The following is a 23,061-nucleotide window of genomic DNA, read 5'->3' as shown; positions in this document are numbered from 1 at the left end:
TCAAATCCGGGTCCCTGGCACTGTGAAGCAGCAGTACTAACCACAACGCCACCCTTCATCTTCATCTTCGATCACAGGGGATTTATCACATAAAACAAGAGATGAGCTTGCAGAAATCAAGAGTTTGTCTGATGAGGGAGTCTTCTCTTCCAGAGATATAATTCATCAAAAACTGTTTGGCCGGTTTGCACCTTCACCCACACTTCAAATCTCCCCATCTCTCTCACATCCTTTAACGCGCTTCTCAAATCCACATATACTGTCTAAAATTTTGGTCACTTGCCCAAAATTGTACCAACAATGTTCCTGTGAAGGGCTTTGGGTTGTTTTACTGCATTAAAAGGGCTTTATAACTGCCAGTTGCTGTAGCAGCAGACATAGTAAGGTGCTGTATGCTATCTGCGGATCCAATGCTTTTGACCTCTTCATTAATTTGGAACAATTCCTCTCAACCTCAGTGTGTGTGTCACAATTAGCAAATTAAGAAGTTTTGGACTTCAATCAAATTCAACCCAAATCCTGCCCCAGTTTTAGCAATACTTTTTTTTAAAATCATGCCACATTTCAAACTCAATGTAGAAGGTTTCTTCCAGCATCTATTATAAAATCACAAAATTCTGCTGCTCAAATTCAATGAAATGGTTCATATTCTAAGTAATTTGCAAAATCTGTCAATATTGTCCAAACACTAAAACATGCTGATGATAGGAGTTGGCCCTCCACTGTTCTGTGACCACGCTCACTCTATTGTAGCCAGTCAGTGACAGAACTAAATTCTGACAAGCATCTGGCAAACAAGCTCACAGAGAAGGAGCAGCCTGATGACATCCAGTAAATGCCGCTCGAGGCTGTGGAGTGGAGGGGTTCAGCCATCATTCTACTAGAAAAGCATGAAATACCTGAGCCAGAGGCTGATGTGTTGGCGAATCGTGGGAGTGATAGCCATTCGCATCAGGTTTATAGCCCACCATACATTCATTATATTTCTTTCGTTACTGTGGACAAGGGGCAGCACACACACACACACTTTCTGTGCATGGTACCAGCTGTCCTAAGAATGGGGAGGGAATATCTTTCACAATAGAACTATCTGATAACAAATAGTGAAAACGCTACTCCTCACAATGCACTACAAGTCCCAATTTCAGCAAGCACCTTGCGAAACAAAACCATCTTGCAACTGCTATTATCAACTGCATTGAATCATCAGTAACATCTCACTTCTTCTTTCTTAGTATAGACCAAATACAATTTTGTAGTCATCTGTTAAATTGGTCATGTTAAATTCCCCCTTAGTGTCCAAAGATCACAGAATCATAGAATCCCTACAAGTACAGAAGGAGGCCATTCGGCCCATTGAGGCTGCACGACAACAACGCCACCAAGGCATTATCCACCTAACCCCACATATTTACCCTGCTAATCCCTCTAATCTACGCATCCCAGGACACTAAGGGTCAATTTAGCATGGCCAATGCACCTAACCCGCACATCTGTGGACTGCGGGAGGAAACCAGAGCACCTAGAGGAAACTCACGCAGACACGAGGAGAAGGTACAAACTCCACGCAGTGACCCAAGCCGGGAATACAGGTCTAAATGCAAATTACTGCAGATGCAGGAATCTGAAAATGAAAGAGAAAATGTTGGGAAATCTCAGCAGGTCCAGCAGCATCTGTAAGGAGAGAAAAGAGCTGACGTTTCAAGTTCAGATGACTCTTCATCAAAGGAACAAAGATCGCTAATTACTGTAGATGATCACAGAACCAGGGAACTGCCAGATCTGACTGGGAATAAATCAAGCATTAATGATTTGCTGTCAAAATGGAAGCACTTCAGCTTTGACAAGGGGTCATCTGGACTCGAAACATCACTTCTCTTCTCACAAATGCTGCCAGGTTGCCCAATATTCTTTCTTTTGGTATTGAACCCAGGTCGCTGGAGCTGAGAGGCAGCAGTGCTAACCACTGTGCCACCGTGCTGCTTAGGTGGATTGGCCATGCTAATTTGCCCCTTGGTGTCCCAAGATGTGAAGGTTAGGGGGATTAGTGGGGTCAAACATTTCCAAGCCACCTTCAAAAGAATTAACCACCTGATGGAAACCTGGTCGACGTGGACAAGTTGAGCCGAAGGGTCTGTTTCCGTGCTGTATATCTCTATGACTCTATGATAGATTATTGCAAACATCAGCAACAATTTAACGGCCAACCGCTGAGATTTGGGGTTAATCTGCTGATTTATTCTGCCCTCCCAACATTCTAGGCCTGTCCTTCTGGTACCAACTCAATCGCTGGGGTACAGTTCCCATTAGTGCTGACCTGTACGCAGCCTCTGGCCCAAGAGGTCGCATGAAGACAAGAAATATCAGAAAGTTAATCAAATCAAAGTCCACATAAAACACCGGTAGAGCACATACAGATATGGGAAACCATCTATTACAAATCCTTGTAGGCAGCAGCTCACAGTATCACATCAAGAGGTGCTAATTAAACAGTAGCAACATTTGTCACAGCAAACTTGTTAAAGTTTTTGTGTATAATTACTCACAAATTAACTGAAAGGTCTTGTCATAAAATCTAATGGAATGGTGAGCAGGGCAGCAGTAAATAAAGAGAGCATAGTGTTTTGTGATCCAATATCAAGAGCCAGATGAGGCTGACTAGGAATTCAGAAAGTTGTACATTTGATAAGTAAAATTAGAGAATTGGACTGTTCTTGGGTTACGTAATCTGTGATCATTGTGAGTTATTTGTTTACTGAAAGGTGGTAAATATCTGTGTAGTAACCTGATGTACAATTATCTGTCTGTATTGTACACATGTAAGTACATGGTTTCTACTAAAAATTAGTGTTTGTGGCTAAAACTGTGTTGCCCCCAGCTACATCTTTGGATGGTCAGCCAGTTCTCCTGGACAACCTTTGCCTTTAACATTCCAAAGGTGCTTCACAGAAGTATAAAAACCATTTGGGGATGGAAAGCTGATTTGATTGCGACATTAGGGGTGGCACAGGGACCCAGGTTTGACTCTGATCTCAGGTCACTATCTGTGTGGAGTTTGCACTTTTCTTCTCTTGTCTGCGTGGGTTTCCTTCCAGTGCTCTGGTTTCCTCCCACAGTCCAAAGATGTGCAGATTAGGTGGATTGGCCATGCTAAAATTGACCCTAGGGTCAGGAGGATTAGCAGGGTAAATGTGTGGGGTTATGGAGATAGGGCCTGGTTGGTATAGTGGTTGGTATGGACTCAATGGGCCGAATGGTCTCCTTCTGTACTGGTGGGATTCTATGGTGTTTTTGTGGTACGCAATAGCATTAGAACTTCCACTTATATGGTGCCTTTCACAACCTCAGGGTGTCACAAAGCACTTTACAGCTAATTAAGTACTTTTGAAATACAGTCACTGATGTAATGGAAGAGCAATATTGGGATAGCAAACAGCAATAAAATCAAATACAATAACACACAGCAGTAAAATTAAGGCAGCCTCGTGTCTAGTATGTTAACCCAGTTATAGACATTTGCCCAAAACTGATTTTCCTTTTCTCTCCCTGAGAAGTGAATGTAAATCTCTTGAGATACATCATTTATTAATATAAATCTTTCTTACCCAGCCCCCCCCCCCAACATAAAACAGCTCCCTTTTCCCTGCACTATTCCCGCAGTCATTTCTGCTTTCTGAAGGAGGCGTGTGGGGGGAACAAAGATCGGCTACTTAGTATAGACCAGCGCAAGAACCTGGGAACTGCCAGATCTGATCGGGAATTAATCAGGCAATAATGGTTTGCCACAAAATGGAAGCGTTTCAGCCAGGGACGGGCAAGATCCTAAATAATCCAGGAGTCCCAGGCTGGGAGCTGTGTAAGAGATAAGCACATGGCTTGCACATTTCCCCGGCTCTACCACTGCAGAAGTCTCAGTGAAACCATTTTGAACAGACACGCCATTCTTTACAAATCAAGACTGCGTTACAAAAATGCAGTCCTTCCAATCGATGGTTATTTATACATGCATATATATCTACAATGGATATATAGGAAAGGCTCCGTTTACCACGGGGGCAATACCTACAGGAAGAGTCGGCGTTGAACATGTCTGGCGCAGTTGCAAGAAACAAGTCGGAAGATCCAGGCACAAAAAAGGGGAAGACAGATCTTAAAAGACGCCTTCTTGCTCAGCCCCAGTAACTTCCAGGTCTCTGGCACAGACAGAACTGGACAGTCTCTCTTCTGAATGGTGATGAAAGTGAAACTGGGCGAGATTGTGGCGTGGGGAAAGGAGAAGGGGCGTTGTTACTTCTCTCCCCCACTTCACAGCAGAGACAGAGCCACAAACACACAAGGATCGAGAGAGTCCGTCTGGCTGGAGGAAGAGGAGTGTCTGGTACTGCACACCGAGCAATGACACGTACAGAGAGCCAAATATCTGGAACTGATAGGAAACACAAACAGTGTGTGTAGAGCATGACGCAAAACGCACAAGTGTGAGGAAGGGAGGCTGGAGCCACGTTTGCTGACTGCTCGTTGACAAATTATTCTTCCAACATGCTATCCCATCAGAAAAACGAACCCTAATTAAAAAGTCTGTCTCTTTGGTGCTAGTCCTATAACCCAACCGGGCGGCACGGTAGCACAGTGGTTAGCACTGCTGCTTCACGGCTCCGGGGACCTGGGTTCGACTCCCGACTTGGGTCACTGTCTGTGTGGAGTTTGTACGTCCCCCCCGTCTCTGTGTGGGTTTCCTCCCACAGTCCAAAGGTGGGTGGGTTAGGTTAGGTTGGGTTGATTGGCCATGCTAAACTGCCCCTTAATATCCCAAGATGTGTATGCTAGAGGGATTAGTGGGTAAATATATAAGGATATGGGGATAGGATCTGTGTGGGATTGTGGTCGGCGCAGACTCAATGGGCCAAAGGGCCCCTTTCTGCACTGCAGGAATTCTATAATCCCTTACAGTACAGAAGGAGGTCATTTGGCCCATCGAGTCTACACCAACTGTTCAACAGAGCATCTTATTCATGTCCTATCCCTAGAACCCTACATATTAGGTGCATTGCCCATGCTAAGTTCTTCCTTAGTGTATCCGTACAGGCGCTGAAGTGTGGCGACAAGGGGATTTTCACAGTAATGTCATTTCAGTGTTAATGCGAGCCTTCTTGTGACTAATAAATAAACCTTTTAACTTTAGATCCCCCTAACCTGCATATCTCGGGACAATTTAGTACAGCCATTCCAACTAACCGGCACACCTTTGGAACAACTGGGAGAAGCCTGGACAAACGTGGGGAGAGTGTTCAAACTTCACACAGAGCCGCAGCAATGTGGTTGACTCCCAACTGCATTCTGAAATGCTTTCAAGGGCAACTAGGGATGGATAATAAAAACTGGCCAGCCAATGATACTCTTGTCCCACAAATGAAAAAAAAAGTCACCAAAGGTTGGAACTGAACTCAGGTCGCTGGTGCTGTGAGGTAGCAGTGCTAACCACTATGCCACTGTACTGCCCAATCCCAAAGATCCGTGGACCTACACACAGCAAGGCCTTATGGTTATTTGCTCCACAGTTGGCTGGCCAATAGTTTGTACGCCAAGAGTACTCTTCAGAATCTGATATTTCAGATCTAGGTGGGAATGTAGGGAGTATGTCAGTAAGTTTGCAGATGACACAAAAATTGGTGGTGTGGTAAATAGCAAGGAGGAAGGCCTTTGAGTACAGAATGATATAGAGGGGCTGGTCAGATGAGCAGAACTGTGGTGAATGGAATTTAACCCTGAAAAATATGAGGTGATCCATTTTGAGAGGACTAACAAGGCAAGGGAAAACACAATTAACAGTAGGATGCTAAGAAATACAGAGGACCAGGGGGAGGCATATCCAAACAGGTAGATAATGTGGTTATAAGGCATATGGGATACTTGCCTTTATTAACTGAGACACTGAATATAAGAGCAGGGAGGTTATGATGGAGCTGTATAAAGTGCTTGTTAGGCCACAGTTAGAGTACTGTGTGCAGTCACACTATAGGAAGGATATGATTGCACTATAGAAGGTGCAGAGGAGATTCATCAGGACGTAGCTTTGAAAGGAGCCTGGTTAGGCTGGGGTTGTTCTCCTTAGAGCAGAGAAGGCTGAGGGAGCTACCTGATTGAGGTATACAAAATTATGAAGGACATAAATAGGGCAGTAGGAAGAAACTTATCCCCTCAGTAGAAGGGTCAATAACCAGTGGGCATAGATTTAAGGTAATGGGCAGGAAACTTAGAGAGGGTTTCAGGAAAAACTTTTTCACCCAGAGGTTGGTGGGAATCTAGAACTTACTGACTGAAAGGGTGGTGGTTGTGGGTATCCTCACAACATTTAAGCATTTAGATGAGTTTACAAGGCCGCAAAGTGGGATTCGAATAGATGTTTGATGGCCGGCACAAACACAATGGGCCAAAGGGTCTCATTATTTACCATTTATATAGATGATCTGGAGGAGGGAACCGAGTGTATGGTGTCGAAATTTGCTGATGACACCAAGATTGGTGGAACAGCAAATTGCACGGAGGGTGTGGAGAGTCTGCAGAAGGATCTAGATAGGCTGGGCAAATGGGCCAGGAACTGGCAAATGGAATTTAACGTTGGCAAGTGCGAGGTGGTCCACTTTGGTAGGAATAATGGTAGGAAGGACTATTACTTACGTGGCGAAAAACTGCAGCAGGCGACGGTGCAGAGGGGCCTCGGGGTCCTTGTGCATGAGTCGCAAAAACCCAGCCTGCAGGTGCAGCAGGTGGTCAGGAAGGCGAATGGGATGCTGGCCTTCATAGCGAGGGGGATTGAATATAAAAGTAGGGAGGTCTTGCTGCAGCTGTACAGGGCACTGGTGAGGCCGCAGCTGGAGTACTGTGTGCAGTTTTGGGCGCCGCACTTACGCAAGGATATTTTGGCCTTGGAGGGAGTGCAGAGGAGGTTTACTAGGCTGATACCGGAGTTGAGAGGGTTGAGCTATGAGGAGAGGCTGAATAAACTAGGCTTGTACTCGTTAGAGTTTAGAAGAATGAGGGGAGATCTCATTGAGACATATAAGATGATGAATGGGATGGATAGGATAGAGGTGGAGAGACTCTTCCCGCTCAGAAAGGACAGTAGGACTAGGGGGCACAGCCTCAAGATAAAGGGGGGGCGGTTTAGAACGGAGTTGAGGAGGAACTTCTTCACTCAAAGGGTGGTGAATCTGGAATTCTCTGCCCGTCGAAGTGGTGGAGGCTGCCTCGCTAAATATTTTTAAGACGCGGGTTGATGGGTTTTTGATAAGCGAAGGGATTAAGGGTTATGGGGAGAGGGTGGGAATGTGGAACTGAGCCACGACAGATCAGCCATGATCTTATAGAATGGCGGGGCAGGCTCGAAGGGCTGGATGGCCTACTCCTGCTCCTATTTCTTATGTTCTAATGTTTATGTTCTTATAAAGTTCTATAAGCAGAGGTCAGGTGGCCCATTGTATGTGTGCTGGTTCTTTAAAATAACTATCCAATTAGAACCTCTCTTCCTGCTGCCCTATTCTCATGACCTGCATTTTTTTCCCCTTTTACACACAGTATTTATTCAATTCCCTTTGAAGGTTACTATTGAATATGCTTCCATCACTTTTTGGGCAGTGTATCTTAGATTGTAACAACCAGTTGTATTGGAAAAAAAATTCTCTACTCCCCTCTGGCTTTTTATCAACGTGTTTCAATTTGTGTCCTCTGGTTACTGACCCTTCATAGAGCTCTGATGAATCGATAGAATCCTACAGTGCAGAAGGAGGCCATTTGGCCAATCAGGTCCGCACCATCCACAATCCCACCCAGGTCCTATTCCCATCACCCCACATATTTACCCTGTTAATACCCCTAACACTAGGGTCAATTTAGCATAGCCAATCTACCTAACCTGCACATCTTTGGACTGCGGGAGGAAAACAGAGCACCCAGAGGAAACCCACGCAAACACGGGGAGTATGTGCAAACTCCACCCAGACAGCGACCTGAGGCCGGAATTGAACCTGGGTCCTCGACGCTGTGAGGCAGCAGTGCTAACCACTGTACCACCGTGCCGCCCTTCTTTCAGTAATAGTAGTTTCTCCTTATTTACACTATCAAACCCTCTTATAATTTTGAAAATGTCTGTTAAATCTCTCCTTAATCTCCCCTGCCCTAAGTGAAATAATCCCAGCTTCTCCACTCTCTCTACAAAACTGAAGTGTCTCATCCAGACTGACAAATGGACTCTGCATCCTCTCCAAAGTTATTGTTTGATGGTCTTAACGGGTTTGTGGTTGTTTAGCTGGCAGCGAGGCCAGGAAATGAAAATTATCAGCCAAGATTTCCAAGCCAATTAGTGGTAATGTGACCCCCATGGGAATTGCATGTGCGAATTTTGGGTGATCCCAGCTATGTTGTGAAGATGACTCTGAAGAAATGCCAGCCAATATGCCCTGACGACGCTCATGGAATGAGCGCTTGGACGGACAACATCTGTAGCACCATTAGCCAACAACACTCTTATCTTCAGGAAGGGGGAAAGTTGCAGAGGGAAATTCATCAACCTGACATCTTGTTGGAATGATGTATTTGCTGTAAAGGTGGTAGGACAAGTTACATTTTCCATTAAAATGTTTTTGCTGCTAAATGGTTACATGGCAGACATTTGCCAGTTAGGAGCATGCCATCTGGTTAATGCATGACTGGACATAATGATAGACTAGCAGTTGTGACATAGATGCTGATTATCAATAGATAATGTGTACTGAGAATCGACAATCAGTAGATCTTAGTTAAACCACAGATTGTGACATGGATAAGAACTGCAATTTACACAAGTTTTGCAATTCATGACATCACTCTGCCATTACAATGTTGTTTTTATAAAGCAAAGTAAATTCGATTTAGAATTAATGATAATTTGCTAGTTTTACTAGTACTGACAATCATAAGAATTAATAATGTTTACAGCTTTACTAATTCTATGATTGTCAATACTGGTTAAACTAATGTGCTTGTGCCAACTCTACTTGAGCAAGTCAATGCTAACGTCTACTACCTTCTCTTGCTCTACTCCATAACACTGTAGCTTCCGCTGCTGCAAATATTTATCCAGTTTTCCTTAAATGGTCTCTGAATTAATCATTCCCTGTGGCAAAGCATTCCATTCCTCAGCCATCCATCTTTCTCCATTCAATCTACCAAAAACTTTTCTTAAAAATGAGAAAGAGCCAATGTCAAAAATGAAATGCAGTGTGAATACAACATGGTATTGTGAATAATTGACACCAGGATTGATTTAAGATGTAGTTGTTCAAAGCAGAGGAAAGTTCAGAGCCTTAAAGGAACAGGGCCAGTTTTTGTAAAGAGCTAGCACAAACACAATTGGCTGAAAAGTCTCCTTCTGGCCTATAACTTTTATGGAGACATTGAAGAGATTTTCAAATCCACACAAATCTAATGAGGTGTTCTGAAGTTATTAGAATCAGAGATTGTGGACAGAAACTACCACACAAACAGCCTGAAAAAGAATAAATGCTGCGTGAATTTCAGAAGAGAAACATTAGGATAACAACAGTGGAATGTGCAGGATAAAATACTTCCAAAGTCAGATGTTCATTGCTGAGATGTGGCAGTATTTTAACACACAATTCTCTGCAGGAGCACCACTACTTAATAACATTAAGCATTTTAAATGTCCCGTACTTGTCAAATGTGCTATATAAATACAGATTTATTTTCTCTGCTCTAGCTCTAACAGAACCTAATGTTGAACAGACTTACTATGTCAAGTCACTATAAGGGTTCATAAGAACATAAGAACATAAGAAATAGGAGCAGGAGTAGGCCATCTAGCCCTTCGAGCCTGCCCCGCCATTCAGTAAGATCTTGGCTGATCTGTCGTGGCTCAGTTCCACATTCCCACCCTCTCCCCATAACCCTTAATCCCCTTGCTTATCAAAAACCCATCAACCCGCATCTTAAAAATATTTAGCGAGGCAGCCTCCACCACTTCAACGGGCAGAGAATTCCAGAGATTCACCACCCTTTGAATGAAGAAGTTCCTCCTCAACTCCGTTCTAAACCGCCCCCGCTTTATCTTGAGGACCCCTAGTCCTACTATCCTTTCTGAGCGGGAAGAGTCTCTCCACCTCTATCCTATCCATCCCATTCAACATCTTATATGTCTCAATGAGATCTCCCCTCATTCTTCTAAACTCTAACGAGTACAAGCCTAGTTTATTCAGCCTCTCCTCATAGCTCAACCCCCTTAACTCCGGTATCAGCCTAGTAAACCTCCTCTGCACTCCCTCCAAGGCCAAAATATCCTTGCGTAAGTATGGCGACCAAAACTGCACACAGTACTCCAGCTGCGGCCTCACCAATGCCCTATACAGCCGCAGCAAGACCTCCCTACTTTTATATTCAATCCCCCTCACTATGAAGGCCAGCATCCCATTCGCCTTCCTGACCGGTTCAGATCAACATGTCCCTAAAACAAGATCTAGTCAATGGAACCACGCTTGTCGCTTTGCTCCCTCAGGTGAAGGGCATCAAACCTGAGCCAATTCCAAGCTCTGGCCTCCTCCCATCACATCCCTTCTCCTCCCTTCATCTAACCCTGTCAGCATATTGGTTCCTGGGATGAGAGGCTGAGTAAATTAGGCCTATACTCGAAGGAATTCAGAAGAGTGAGAGTTGATCTCAAATATACTGAAGGTTAATTCCCCCGGCTGAGGAATATTCTGTTACTGACCTGAAATGTTTAGCAGTTTTTCACTTCACAGAAGCTAACTAACTTGTTGAGTATTTCCAGCAGTGTCTGTTCTTCTTATCGTAGCCTTCTAATCCTTTCAGCACAATATCTACTTTAAATGCATCTGCTATATAACTCAACCTCTTCATGTGGCAGCAAATTCCACGTTCTCACCGCTTCCTAAGTAAAGCAGCTTCCCTTTAACATTGATGACTGCCTCTATTACCTCTAATTTTGGATTTTCTCACAAGTAGAAGAAATCTCTTCTTTACACTTACCTTATAAAACCCCTTCATAATTTTAAATATCTTTATTAGGTCAGCTGTCAGCAATCCAAATCATAGACTCTTATAGTGCAGAAGGAGGTCATTCGGCCCATCAAATCTGCACCAACCACAATCCCACCCCAGGCCGTATCCCCATAATACCATGCATTTATCCTGCTAGTCCCCTTGACACTAAGGGACCATTTATCATGGCCAATTCACTTTACCTGCACATCTTTGGACTGTGGGAGGAAACCAGAGCACTTGGAGGAAACTCACATAGACACATGGAGAATGTGTAAACTCCACACAGTGACCCAAGCCAGAAATCGAACCCAAATCCCTGGAGCTGTGAGGCAGCAGTGCTAACCACTGTGCCACCATGCCACCTTGCTGCCTCTAGTTTTCTGGTATGATAAAATCTACCATGCAGAAAGAGGCCATTGACTCCATCGAGCCTGCACTGACAACAATCCTACCCAGGCCCTATCCGAATATCCCACCTATTTACCCTGCTAATCTCCCTGACATTAAGGGACAATAGAGTATGGTCAATGCACCTAAACCTCACATCTTTGGACCGCAGGAGAAAAGCAGAGCATGCAGAGAAAACTCACGCAGCCACAGGGAGAACATGCAAACTCCATGTATCATCTCAGTAATTTTTGTTTGCATCTTTTAAAGTACACCTGCATCCTTTTTGTAATATGGAGACCAAACTATTCACAGTCACAAGCCACAATATGTGGTCAAACGAATGTTCTATATGCATTTGAGATAACTTCTCTGGTTTTCAATTCCATTCCTCTAGAAATAAACCCGAGTGCTTTCTTTCATCAGTTCTGATTAGGGGTCTGTGCTTCCACAGATGTTCTTATCAGCTATGTTGAGGACTTGAAACATTTTCTTGTGTTTTTAGTGCCTTGTTAGCTTTTCATTTGATAATTTGTGAATTTGTTCCCTATTCATCTGCTCCTCAACCCCGTGTAGATCTTTATTTTCCAAGAAGAAGGCTATTTATTCATGTCAAAATGCACCCTCCGCCTCATGAAATTCTCTGCTAACCAGTGTGTGATTTTCTGGTTCATTAAAACGAATGGGAGAGTGCAGGAAACAGTGGGCCAAGCAAAATGTGCCAACCTTGGCAAGTGGAAACTAGCAAGAGAGCTAAGGATAGAACATTCCTCCCATGGGAGGAATGGGGAAAACAAAAATACTGTGCCTACAGTTACACTTCCTAGAAATGGGAAGTATCTGAGAACATTTGATGTTATTATTTAAAAGCCCTTTGTCAGACCTGATTTGATATGAGTGTTTAGTTTCGGGTATCTGTCACAGGGAGGGTACATTGGCCTTGAAACAAGTTCAGCAACAATTCAGCAACTGGTATTCGGGATGAAGATATTTAGCTATGGTGAAAATACGAACAAACAAGGGAAATGTTCATCACAGATGAGTAAATTGAGGTGCAACTGGTTTAAAATAATGAAGTGAATTGAGGGAGATGATTCTGTGGTGGGCAATCAAGGACAATAAGGCAGAATCACTGAATTTTGGCTGAGTCAGTTCAAAGGGAATCCAAGAAAAGTCTTTTTCACACAGGGAACACATCACCACAGAAGCCTGTAAATGTGGTGACAATGACAGTGTTTAAAAGGAGATACACACTTAAAGGAGAAGGGATGTGAAGAAAGGACAAGGGACTGGCATTGAAAAGTTGGAATTTCCATGAATAAAAGGCTCGATGGTCCAGTTGATCAACCACTGTTCATGTATTTTTCTCATCAAGTGGTGAAACTGTATTTCTGAATTGAGACCTGAGCATGAGTCAGTATCCTGTGAGGGAGATGAGAATTTGAAACTGACAAATAAAAAAACTCCTTAATACATCTTACACCCTTTTCAACAAGACCAATCTCCTTCATTTTTCAGTTTTCCTAGCCAACGGTTTCAGAATAAAATATCTAATATCATGCAACTAAGTACAAGAATTGGCAAAAACATATCATGCACACAGCATAAAGCTAGGGGAAAATGAAAGCATAGTTACTAATGACCACTGCACTGTACTCAGTGTTGATCGAGAAGCTTTCCTGGTTAACCTTTCACAAATATGGATTTGTGAGTTTAAGTAGCTGATGAAAGTTGGTCTGTTTGTAAAATCCTGGACACATCATTTATTTCAAAATCAGAGACAGCTGTATTTATATAGTATCTTTCCTTTCCTAATGTCCTGAAAGTGTTTCACAACCAACTAATTAGTCTTGAATTACAATCACTGTTGTTGTATCGGCAAACACATAACAATAAGATGAGCTAACAGCTAATCCATTTCAATGGCCAGGACACTGGCAGAACTTCACTGCTTTTCCTCAAAATTTTTAATGTCCACTCGAACAGGAACTTGGTTTTATGCTTCATCCAAAGGGCAGCACTTCCAACAATGTAGCACTTCCTCATTACTGCATTGAAATGTTAGTCTAGATTATGTGCTTATGTACTGGAGCACAAATTGTCTTATTCAAAGATAGAAACCTTTGTGAATGCAGAAGTTACTGGTGCAATACAACCCCACATTGTATTCATTCTCCAACAATGATGAATTTATCATTATGGTACTGCAATTCCATGACAGCAAGCTTGTTCATGTCCTGGATAGTGGAGACTCTCTTGACTTTTTCCTGGTCACAGAGTGAAACATGGCTATCCTCTTCAGCAAGATGTTCTCTGCCATGCTTTGTGAAGCAATCTGTGTTAGCAAAAGTGGCATCTACATTAGATACCGCAGAGATGGGCAGAGTCTTCAATTTGAGGAGACTGCAAGCCAAGACCAAAGTTCACGAAACTGTGTTTCATTACTTTCTTTTCACTGGTGACAATGCACTAAATTGTCTGTTCAGAACAGGAAATGCAACGTAGCATGACTACTTCTCATCTGCATGTGATAACATCGGTCTCATCATCAACATCAAAAAGACTGAAGTCATGAATCAACAAACCTCACAAAAGCAATATGTAAAGCCAACTGTGGCTGCTAATGGTCAAAGCTTCAAGCACTTCATATGTTTACCTTGCTTGGCAGCACACTCTCCACAGCAGTTCAGGTTGACATCAATGCCAGAATAACTAAAGGCAGGTTTGCCTTTGGCAAGCTATGGAAAGCAGTCTGGGAGGGGATGAATTAATCTTTCAACAAAAATGAAGACATACAGTGCAGTTTTCCTTCCCACACTCTTGTGTGCTTGTGACATATGGGCCCAGAACTGCAGGATCGCCGCTCTGGTTCCTTTTACTAACACTGGAATGAATCTGCATGTCTTTCTCCATGTTCAATCTGATCTTACTGAGAAGAATGCGGTGTAGCTGCTCTTGTGCTCCCTTCGGTGTTGTGCAACAGTCTCAGAGAAAATGAAGTTGTGCCCCTTTTTAAGACATTAGCTGCCATGAGACAGGTAGGTTTAAAGATCCAAGGCACTTTGACAGGAAATAAGTGTGTAGGATAGGTGGGTGAGGGGTAGGAGGGATTCAACAAGGGAGGCACGTGGTCAGGATAGTCCCGGATGCTCGGGGGAGGATTGGCTGGTTGGGCTGTTAGGTGGTCAGGGTGGATATTCAGGGGTGAGGTGGCAGTTATGAGGCTGTAGTCAGGGGATGAGGAAGAAGTGAGATCACAGCAGTCAGGTATTGGGTGGTCAGGAGGGTACTCGGGAGTTGGGGACTGCAACAGATCCAATGGGAGGCTGGGAAGGGGTGGGCGGGGCATCCTTACATGGGGGCTTCCAAGGGAGTTCCCTCAGCGCATCTTCTGGGGTACCTCCGGGGTACAACCTTCTGGAGAACAGATGTCCTAGACCATAGTCAGTTTACTCCAGACATTCAAATAAGCTGCACCACTTTCACACGCTGCAGAGGCTGCTCAATATCAGGTAGCAAGACAAAGTCCTAATATTGAGATACTCTCCTATATCAATATGCTTAGCATCCAAATCTCTGTTGAAGAGAGCTCAGGTAAGATGGGCAGGAAAGGTTGCCAGAATTCCTGATGAATACTTGCCAAAAATGCTCTCCAGTCTGGAGCTAATTGAAGGAAGAATTCACATAGAGACCGGAATAAAGACTATCTAAAGGTGTCATTGAGGACTTTCAACATTGCTGCTGAGACATCAGCGAATTCTGCACAGGATTGGTTAATATGGTGCAGTCACATCACCAAGGGCTCCACCTCCTGTGAACAGAACAGAGTGGCAACAGCAACAAGAACCATGCAACTTGCAAGTCCAAAGTCCCAAGCATCTCTTCTGCACCAACAATACACTCCCTCTCTCCCTCTGCAACTGGATCCTAAACTTCCTAACCCACAGACCGAGTCAGTAAGGATAAGCAACAACATCTCCTCCACCATCATCCTCAACACCGGTGCCCCACAAGGCTGTGCTCTTAGCCCCCTACTATGCTCCCTATACACCGTGGTCAAATTCCCCTCCAACTCAATTTTCATGTTAGTTGATGACACCACCGTAATGGGTCGGATCTCAAGCAAAGGACAAGACACATTACAAGAAAGAGAGAGAATCTGGTGAACTGGTGTGATGACAATAAACTCCCCTTCAATGTCAATTAAATGAAGGAGATAGTCATCGACTTCAGGAAGAGTAGTGGAAGGCATGCCCTTGTCTACATCAATGGGGACAAGGTAGAAATGGTCAAGAGCTTCAGGTTTTTAGGTGTCCAGGTCACCAACAACCTGCCCTTCATGTCAATGCTATAGTTAAGAAAGCCCACCAATGCCTCTATCTTCTCAGGAGATGAAGGAAATTTGGCATGTCAGCTACAACTCTCACCAACATTTACAGATGCCCTATAGAAAGTATGTTCCTCAAGTGTATTACAGCTTGATATGGCTCCTGCTCTGTCCAAAACTGCAATAAATTACAAAGGGTTGCAAATGAAGCTCAGTCCAGCACTCAAACCAGCCTCCCACCCATTGACACTGTCTACACTTCCCGCTGCTTCTGAAAAGCAGCCAGCATAATTAAGGACCCCACAGACCCCACACAGACTCTTTTAGAACATAAGAAATAGGAGCAGGAGTAGGCCATCTAGCCCTTCGAGCCTGCCCCGCCATTCAATAAGATCATGGCTGATCTGTTGTGGCTCAGTTCCACTTTCCCGCCCTCTCCCCATAACCCTTAATCCCCTCTCTTATCAAGAACCCATCAACCCGCTTCTTAAAAATATTTAGCGAGGCAGCCTCCACCACTTCAACAGGCAGAGAATTCCAGAGATTCACCACCCTTTGAGTGAAGAAGTTCCTCCTCAACTCCGTTCTAAACCGCCTCCCCTTTATCTTGAGGCTGTGCCCCCTAGTCCTACTGTCTTTTTTGAGCGGGAAGAGTCTCTCCACCTCGATCCTATCCATCCCATTCATCATCTTATACGTCTCAATGAGATCTCCCCTCATTCTTCTAAACTCTAGCGAGTACAAGCCTAGTTTATTCAGCCTCTCCTCATAGCTCAATCCCCTCAACTCCGGTATCAGCCTAGTAAACCTCCTCTGCACTCCCTCCAGGGCCAAAATATCCTTGCGCAGGTGCGGCGACCAAAACTGCACACAGTACTCCAGCTGCGGCCTCACCAATGCCCTATACAGCTGCAGCAAGACCTCCCTACTTTTATATTCAATCCCCCTCGCTATGAAGGCCAGCATCCCATTCGCCTTCCTGACCACCTGCTGCACCTGCAAGCTGGTTTTCCAGCTTCTTCCATCAGGAAAAAGATACAAAACTCTGAGGACACATACACAGACTCAAAAACAGCTTCTTCCTTGCTGCCATCAGACTTTTGAATAGACCTACCGCGCACTAAATTGATTCTTTCTCTACCCCCTATCTGTGACTGTAACACTACATTCTGCACTCCCTCCTTTCCTTCCCAATGTGTGGTATGCTTTGTCTGTTTAGTGTGCAAGAAACAATATTTTTCCCTGTACGCTAATACATGTGACAATAATAAATTAAATATTTTAAATCGAGTGGTCAAAAGTGAATTACTGCGGATACTGGAATCTGAAACCAAAAGAGAAAATGCTGGAAAATCTCAGCAGATGTGACAGCATCTGTAAGGAGAGAAAAGAGCTAATGTTTTGAGTCCAGACGACCCTTTGATAAAGGGTCAAAGGGTCATCTGGACTCAGCCTTTGACAAAGGATCATCTGGACTCGAAACGTCAGCACTTTTCTCGCCTTACAGATGCTGTCAGACCTGCTGAGATTTTGCAGCATTTTCTCATTTGATTTCAAATCAAGTTCCCTCTCCTCCTTCCCTGTTTCAATGTTCTCATTTTTGATAAAATTAGTTTCTACTAATCTTTCCCTATATCTCTGCTAGCCTTAATGACTTTTATAGTGGAAGTTCCAGAACTTTACACAGTAGTACAGATGTGGCCTAATAGTACAGGCATCATGGTCTCTTTGCTTTGTGCCTTCAATTCCTCTCAATGCAAATCCACTTGCTTCCTTTCAGAAGAATGAGGGGAGATTTTATAGAAACATATAAGGTTATGAAGAGAATAGATAAGAAAGAAGCAGAGTTGTTTCCACTGGCGAGCGAAACTAGAACAAGGGTGCGTGGCCACAAAATAAGGGGGAGCAGATTTAGGACTGAATTGAGGAGGAACTTCTTCATCCAAAAGGTTGTGATTCTGTGGAATTCCCTGCTCAGCGAAGCAGTTGAAGCCATCTCACTGAATGTTTTAAGGCAAGGATAGATAAATTTTTGAACAGTAAAGGAATTAAGGGTTATGCGAGCGGGTGGGTAAGTGGAGCTGAATCCACAAATAGATCAGCCATGATCTTTTTGAATGGCAGAGCAGGTTTGAGGGGCCAGACGGCCCACTCCTTCAAAAGTTTTCTCCCCATTCATTTTTAAGGATTCCAGGGTCTATGCTTCTATTTCAGTGTTGCTCCTGCACTGAAGTGGGAAATGTACCATTGAAACAGAAATAGAACAAGCAAAGGACAAAGAAAAGTACCACACAGGAACAGGCTCTTTGGCCCTCCAAACCTGTATCAATCTTAATGCCCTAAGCTAAGAAGACCTCCTGCCCTTACTCAGACCGTATCCTGCTATTCTCTCCCTATTCATGTACTCATCCAAATGCCTCCTAAATGTTACTAATGTGTCTGCTTCCACAATCTCCTCTGGCAGTACGTTTCAAGTAGCTACCACTCTCTGCATGAAAAACTTACCCCACACATCACCCTTAAACTCTCCCCCTCTCACCTCAAACATGTGCCCATCATGCAATATATTTCCTCATGCTCAAATTGGACTAATTGGTCATCCTCAAAGACATGGCAGCTGATATTTAATGAAATTCAATATCTTGGTCCAGGTCCATTTCCTTAAGACTTTGGGTGCTCACAATAATAATAATTCAGGTTCCTCAACAGGAGAGATTATCACTTGCCTCCAATTGCATTCTGTTCTTATATCACCTGAAAACTACTTACTGCAGTTGATGGGGGGATTAAATATTAAACAGCAATTTTTCCACAGTGCCAGAGAGAAAACAAGTGTACAGCACTGCACTACATAGAATGGAATGAGCCATGCATTTATCTGATGAATATTTTAAAAAGTGCCAAGAGGTGTAAAATGATCTGATCCCTTCGGTCCAAAGCGTACAAAGAAATATCCAACACAAAGACAGGCAAAGAAATGAGAAAACCAAGGCATCAATGCATACTTTGAATGCCAACCTCCCAAATTATCCTTACTTCATGCACATCTTTGGTCACAGGTATTGCAGAAGATCACAAGTAAAGTCACCTATTAAACTCAGTATTCTAAACCACATACAATTTTCAACATTAGCTCAGCACTGCTGCCTCAACCAACATTCAGTATCATTGATCACAGTATTTTTGTTCCAGTGACTAGCTCACAGTGACCATGTTCTAATATCTGAATGACTGTATGTATATCCTCGTGTTTATATCCCAGACACTTTGTAGACAAGTGGCTGTGTCTCAGTGAGAGCATGCTAGTGCCCGTGTCAATATTCCAATGATTAGATCTAATCATTGTGCATGTATACTGGGACTATGAGATTGCCGGTGTGTGTGAGACACTGATGGTATCCAAGTATCTGTATCCCAAAGCTGCTATCTTCCCTTGCCTATATCCCAGTGCTAGTGTTGCTATACTGGTAACTGAACTGCGATGCCTACCTGAGCCTGACTACATCCTCGTGCCTGCGTCTGTGATGCTGACTGGCAGGGACTATCAGTAATGAGATTTCCCCTGCGCATGTTTCCTTGGGTTGTCTCCAACTGACAGTCTTCCACAGGGTGTTTCTCAGTGCAGTGTTGCTGCCTGATAGAGGCAATGGCCCTATCTCCCACTAACTATGCCCCAGTGCATGTGTGTGAGAAACATCATCTCAGTTCATGTACAGCATCCCACTCTGTCTCCCAGGCCACATTCTCCCAGTGCATGTCTTACAATGTCTGAATGACAGACAGTGATTTCATCCTAGTCTTTGTGCCCCAGTGATCAGTTAGCAGTGAATGTGGGTGAGAGACAGTGATTTTATCCCAGTCCTCTATCTTAGTGACTCTGTGTGAGTAACAGGCAGTGATTATATCCCAGTGAATGTGTGTATGAGACAGTGATTAGATTCCAGTTCTTGTTTCTTAGTGACTGAGTGTGTGAGATACTGTGATTAGGTTCCAGTGACTGAGAAAGAGAGATATCCCAGTGACTGTGTGTGTGTGTGTGTGTGTGTGTGTGTGTGAGTGAGAGAGAGAGAGAGACAGGAATTAGATCCCAGTCCTTGTATTTCAGTGACTGCGTGAGGGGCAGTGATTAGATTCCAGTGACTGAGACTGAGATTTATATCCCAATGACTGTGTGAGAAAGACTGGGTGAAGAGACATCCCAGTTACTGTATGTGCTTGAGAGACAGGGATTAGATTCCAGAGACTGAGACAGTGATTTATGTCCCAGTGACTGTGTGAGAGAGACCGTGATTTTATCTCAAAGGACTGATGGAGCGAGAAATTCCAGTGGCTGTATGTGTGTGTATAAAACAGGGATTAAATCCCAATCCTTGTGTCTCAGTGACTGTGTGAGGGGCAGTGATTAGATTCCAGTGACTGAGACAGTGATATATATCCCAGTGTCTGTGTGAGAGAGACTGGGTGAGAGAGATATCTTAGTGACTGTGTGAGGGATAGTGATTATGTTTTTGTGGGGGCAGGGATTAGATTCCAGTCCTTATATCTCAGTGACTGTGTGAGGGGCAGTGATTAGATATTAATGGAGACAGTGATTATATTTTAGTTGGGGGAGGGGCAGTTATTAGATCTCAGTCCTTGTCTCTCAGTACCTCTGTAAGGGACAGTGATTAGATATTAATGGAGACAGTGATTATATTCCAGTGACAGTGTGTGTGTGAGACAGTGATTAGATCCCAGTCATTGTATCCCAGTGTGAGGGACAGTGATTAGATTGTCTCTCAGTGCCTCTGTGAGGGACAGTGATTATATTTTAATGGAGACAGTGATTATATCCCAGTGACTATGTGTGAGAGACAGTGATTAGATCCCAGTGACTGTGTGTGAGAGACAGTGATTAGATCCCAGTCCTTGTATCTTAGTGACTGTGAGAATGGCAGGCAGTGATTATATCCCAGTGACTGTATGTGTGTGAAACAGTGATTAGATCCCAGTCCTTGTCTCTCAGTGCCTCTGCGAGGGACAGTGATTAGATATCAATGGAGACAGTGATTATATCCCAGTGACTGTGTGCGAGACAGTGATTAGATCCTAGTCCTTGTATCCCAGTGTGAGGGACCTGGTGAAACACGCCATCAATAGGTCCAGGCAGCAGGCGATCAGAGGGGGGCCATCCGCCCCGACTGTCTGCCCCTCAACCACGGCTACGTTCGCGGCCGGGTGGCCCTGGAGAGACAGCATGCGGTGTCCGTGGGCACAGTCGACGCCTTCTGCGCCCGTTGGGCACCGCAGAGTCTGAGGTGCGTTATAGACCCCGACAATCACATTTTGATTTGACGTGTCTTAGGTTTCCTTTGTACTTTTTGTTTTAGTTCGGGCCATTCCCCTTTCCTTTTGGGGAGCCGCCCCTTTTTCTTTGTCCTAACGTAATTTGAGTTTGTTTACTTGGTTTGACCCGAAACAGACCACCACCTCCCCCCTCCCCCGCCCCAGTGTGAGGGGCAGTGATTAGATATCAATGGAGACAGTGATTATATCCCAGTGACTGTGTGTGAGAGATTATATCCAGTGTGAGGGATAGTGATTAGATATTAATGGAGACAGTGATTATATCCCAGTGACTGTGTGTGAGAGTGATTATATCCCAGTGTGAGGGATAGTGATTAGATATTAATGGAGACAGTGATTATATCCCAGTGACTGTGTGTGAGTCAGTGATTAGATCCCAGTCCTTGTATCCCAGTGTGAGGGATAGTGATTAGATATTAATGGAGACAGTGATTATATCCCAGTGACTGTGTGTGAGTCAGTGATTAGATCCCAGTCCTCAGTGCCTCTGTGAGGGGTAGTGATTATATATTAATGGAGACAGTGATTATATTTTGGTGGGGGGAAGGGCAGGGATTTCAGTCCTTGTCTCTCACTGGTGGAAGAGTCCTGCTGACGTCACTAGGCTGGTGAAGATGGCGGCCGGGCGGGTTTCCCGCCCGCTCGGCTGGCTGTTAAATCCGGCGTCTCCCCCGCCGGCCGGGCTCAGGGAGCCTGGAGAGCGGCAGAGGCAGCAGCCGGAGCGGGGGGTGCTGAGAGTGTGTGGGTGGGAGGGAGAGACAGCGAGTCCGCCGGGCTGTGAGGAGGCGACGGGGTACCGGCAGCCGGGCCGGAGGAGGGGGGGGAGGGAGCCTCTCCCGGCCGCTTACCTGCGCTGAGGTTCTCGTGGAGCTTGAGCGGCGCCCGCAGGATGTAGAGGAGGCCGAGCACCAGCAGGAACCAGAGCGCCCACAGGTAGGTCCACGACCAGCTGACATACCGCCTCAGCCGCTCCACTAATCCCGCCGAGCCCCCGTCCGCCATCTTCACCCGGCCGGCCGGCCTGCGGGATTGTGGGATACAGGAGGAGTCTTCCAGCAGGCACCGGGACAAAGCTCCATGTACAGAGGGAGAGCTCCCCTTCCCAGAGAGAGAGAGAGAGAGGGGGGAATGGGGGACAGAGGGAGAGCTCCCCTTCCCAGAGAGAGAGGGAGAGGGGGGGAATGGGGGACAGAGGGAGAGCTCCCCTTCCCAGAGAGAGGGGGGGGAATGGGGGACAGAGGGAGAGCTCCCCTTCCCAGAGAGAGAGAGAGAGGGGGGGAATGGGGGACAGAGGGAGAGCTCCCCATCCCAGAGAGAGAGTGGGGGGGGGGAAATGGGGGACAGAGGGAGAGCTCCCCTTCCCAGAGAGAGAGAGAGGGGGGGAATGGGGGACAGAGGGAGAGCTCCCCTTCCCAGAGAGAGAGAGAGGGGGGAATGGGGGACAGAGGGAGAGCTCCCCTTCCCAGAGAGAGAGAGGGGGGGAATGGGGGACAGAGGGAGAGCTCCCCTTCCCAGAGAGAGAGAGAGGGGGGAATGGGGGACAGAGGGAGAGCTCCCCTTCCCAGAGAGAGGGGGGGGAATGGGGGACAGAGGGAGAGCTCCCCTTCCCAGAGAGAGAGAGGGGGGGAATGGGGGACAGAGGGAGAGCTCCCCTTCCCAGAGAGAGAGAGAGGGGGGAATGGGGGACAGAGGGAGAGCTCCCCTTCCCAGAGAGAGGGGGGGGAATGGGGGACAGAGGGAGAGCTCCCCTTCCCAGAGAGAGAGAGAGAGGGGGGGAATGGGGGACAGAGGGAGAGCTCCCCTTCCCAGAGAGAGAGAGAGAGAGGGGGGGAATGGGGGACAGAGGGAGAGCTCCCCTTCCCAGAGAGAGAGAGAGGGGGGGAATGGGGGACAGAGGGAGAGCTCCCCATCCCAGAGAGAGAGGGGGAAATGGGGGACAGAGGGAGAGC

The 23,061-nt window shown here is 45.3% G+C and overlaps 1 protein-coding gene across 3 annotated transcripts in view; it reads right to left on the bottom strand.

Moving 5' to 3' along the window:
* The window catches only part of LOC145356811 (suppressor of tumorigenicity 7 protein homolog), a 167,978-nt gene extending 145,815 nt beyond the window's left edge, over window positions 1–22,163 (bottom strand). Inside the window, exon 1 of one of the 3 annotated variants that reach the window (XM_080209705.1) lies at window positions 21,961–22,163. In XM_080209705.1, the coding sequence (XP_080065831.1) occupies window positions 21,961–22,114 (154 nt within the window). In that variant the 5' untranslated portion in view covers window positions 22,115–22,163. Of the gene's footprint in view, window positions 1–4,066; window positions 4,446–21,960 lie in introns of those variants that run through there. The other 2 variants (XM_080209704.1, XM_080209706.1) reach the window with 2 other exon arrangements.
* Window positions 22,164–23,061: the final 898 nt, after the last annotated feature.

This window comes from Carcharhinus amblyrhynchos, chromosome 22, assembly GCF_965287045.1.
Source record: "Carcharhinus amblyrhynchos chromosome 22, sCarAmb.v2.hapA, whole genome shotgun sequence".
Taxonomy (NCBI): Eukaryota; Metazoa; Chordata; class Chondrichthyes; order Carcharhiniformes; family Carcharhinidae; genus Carcharhinus; species Carcharhinus amblyrhynchos.
This window is presented reverse-complemented; position numbering and strand designations above follow the sequence as displayed.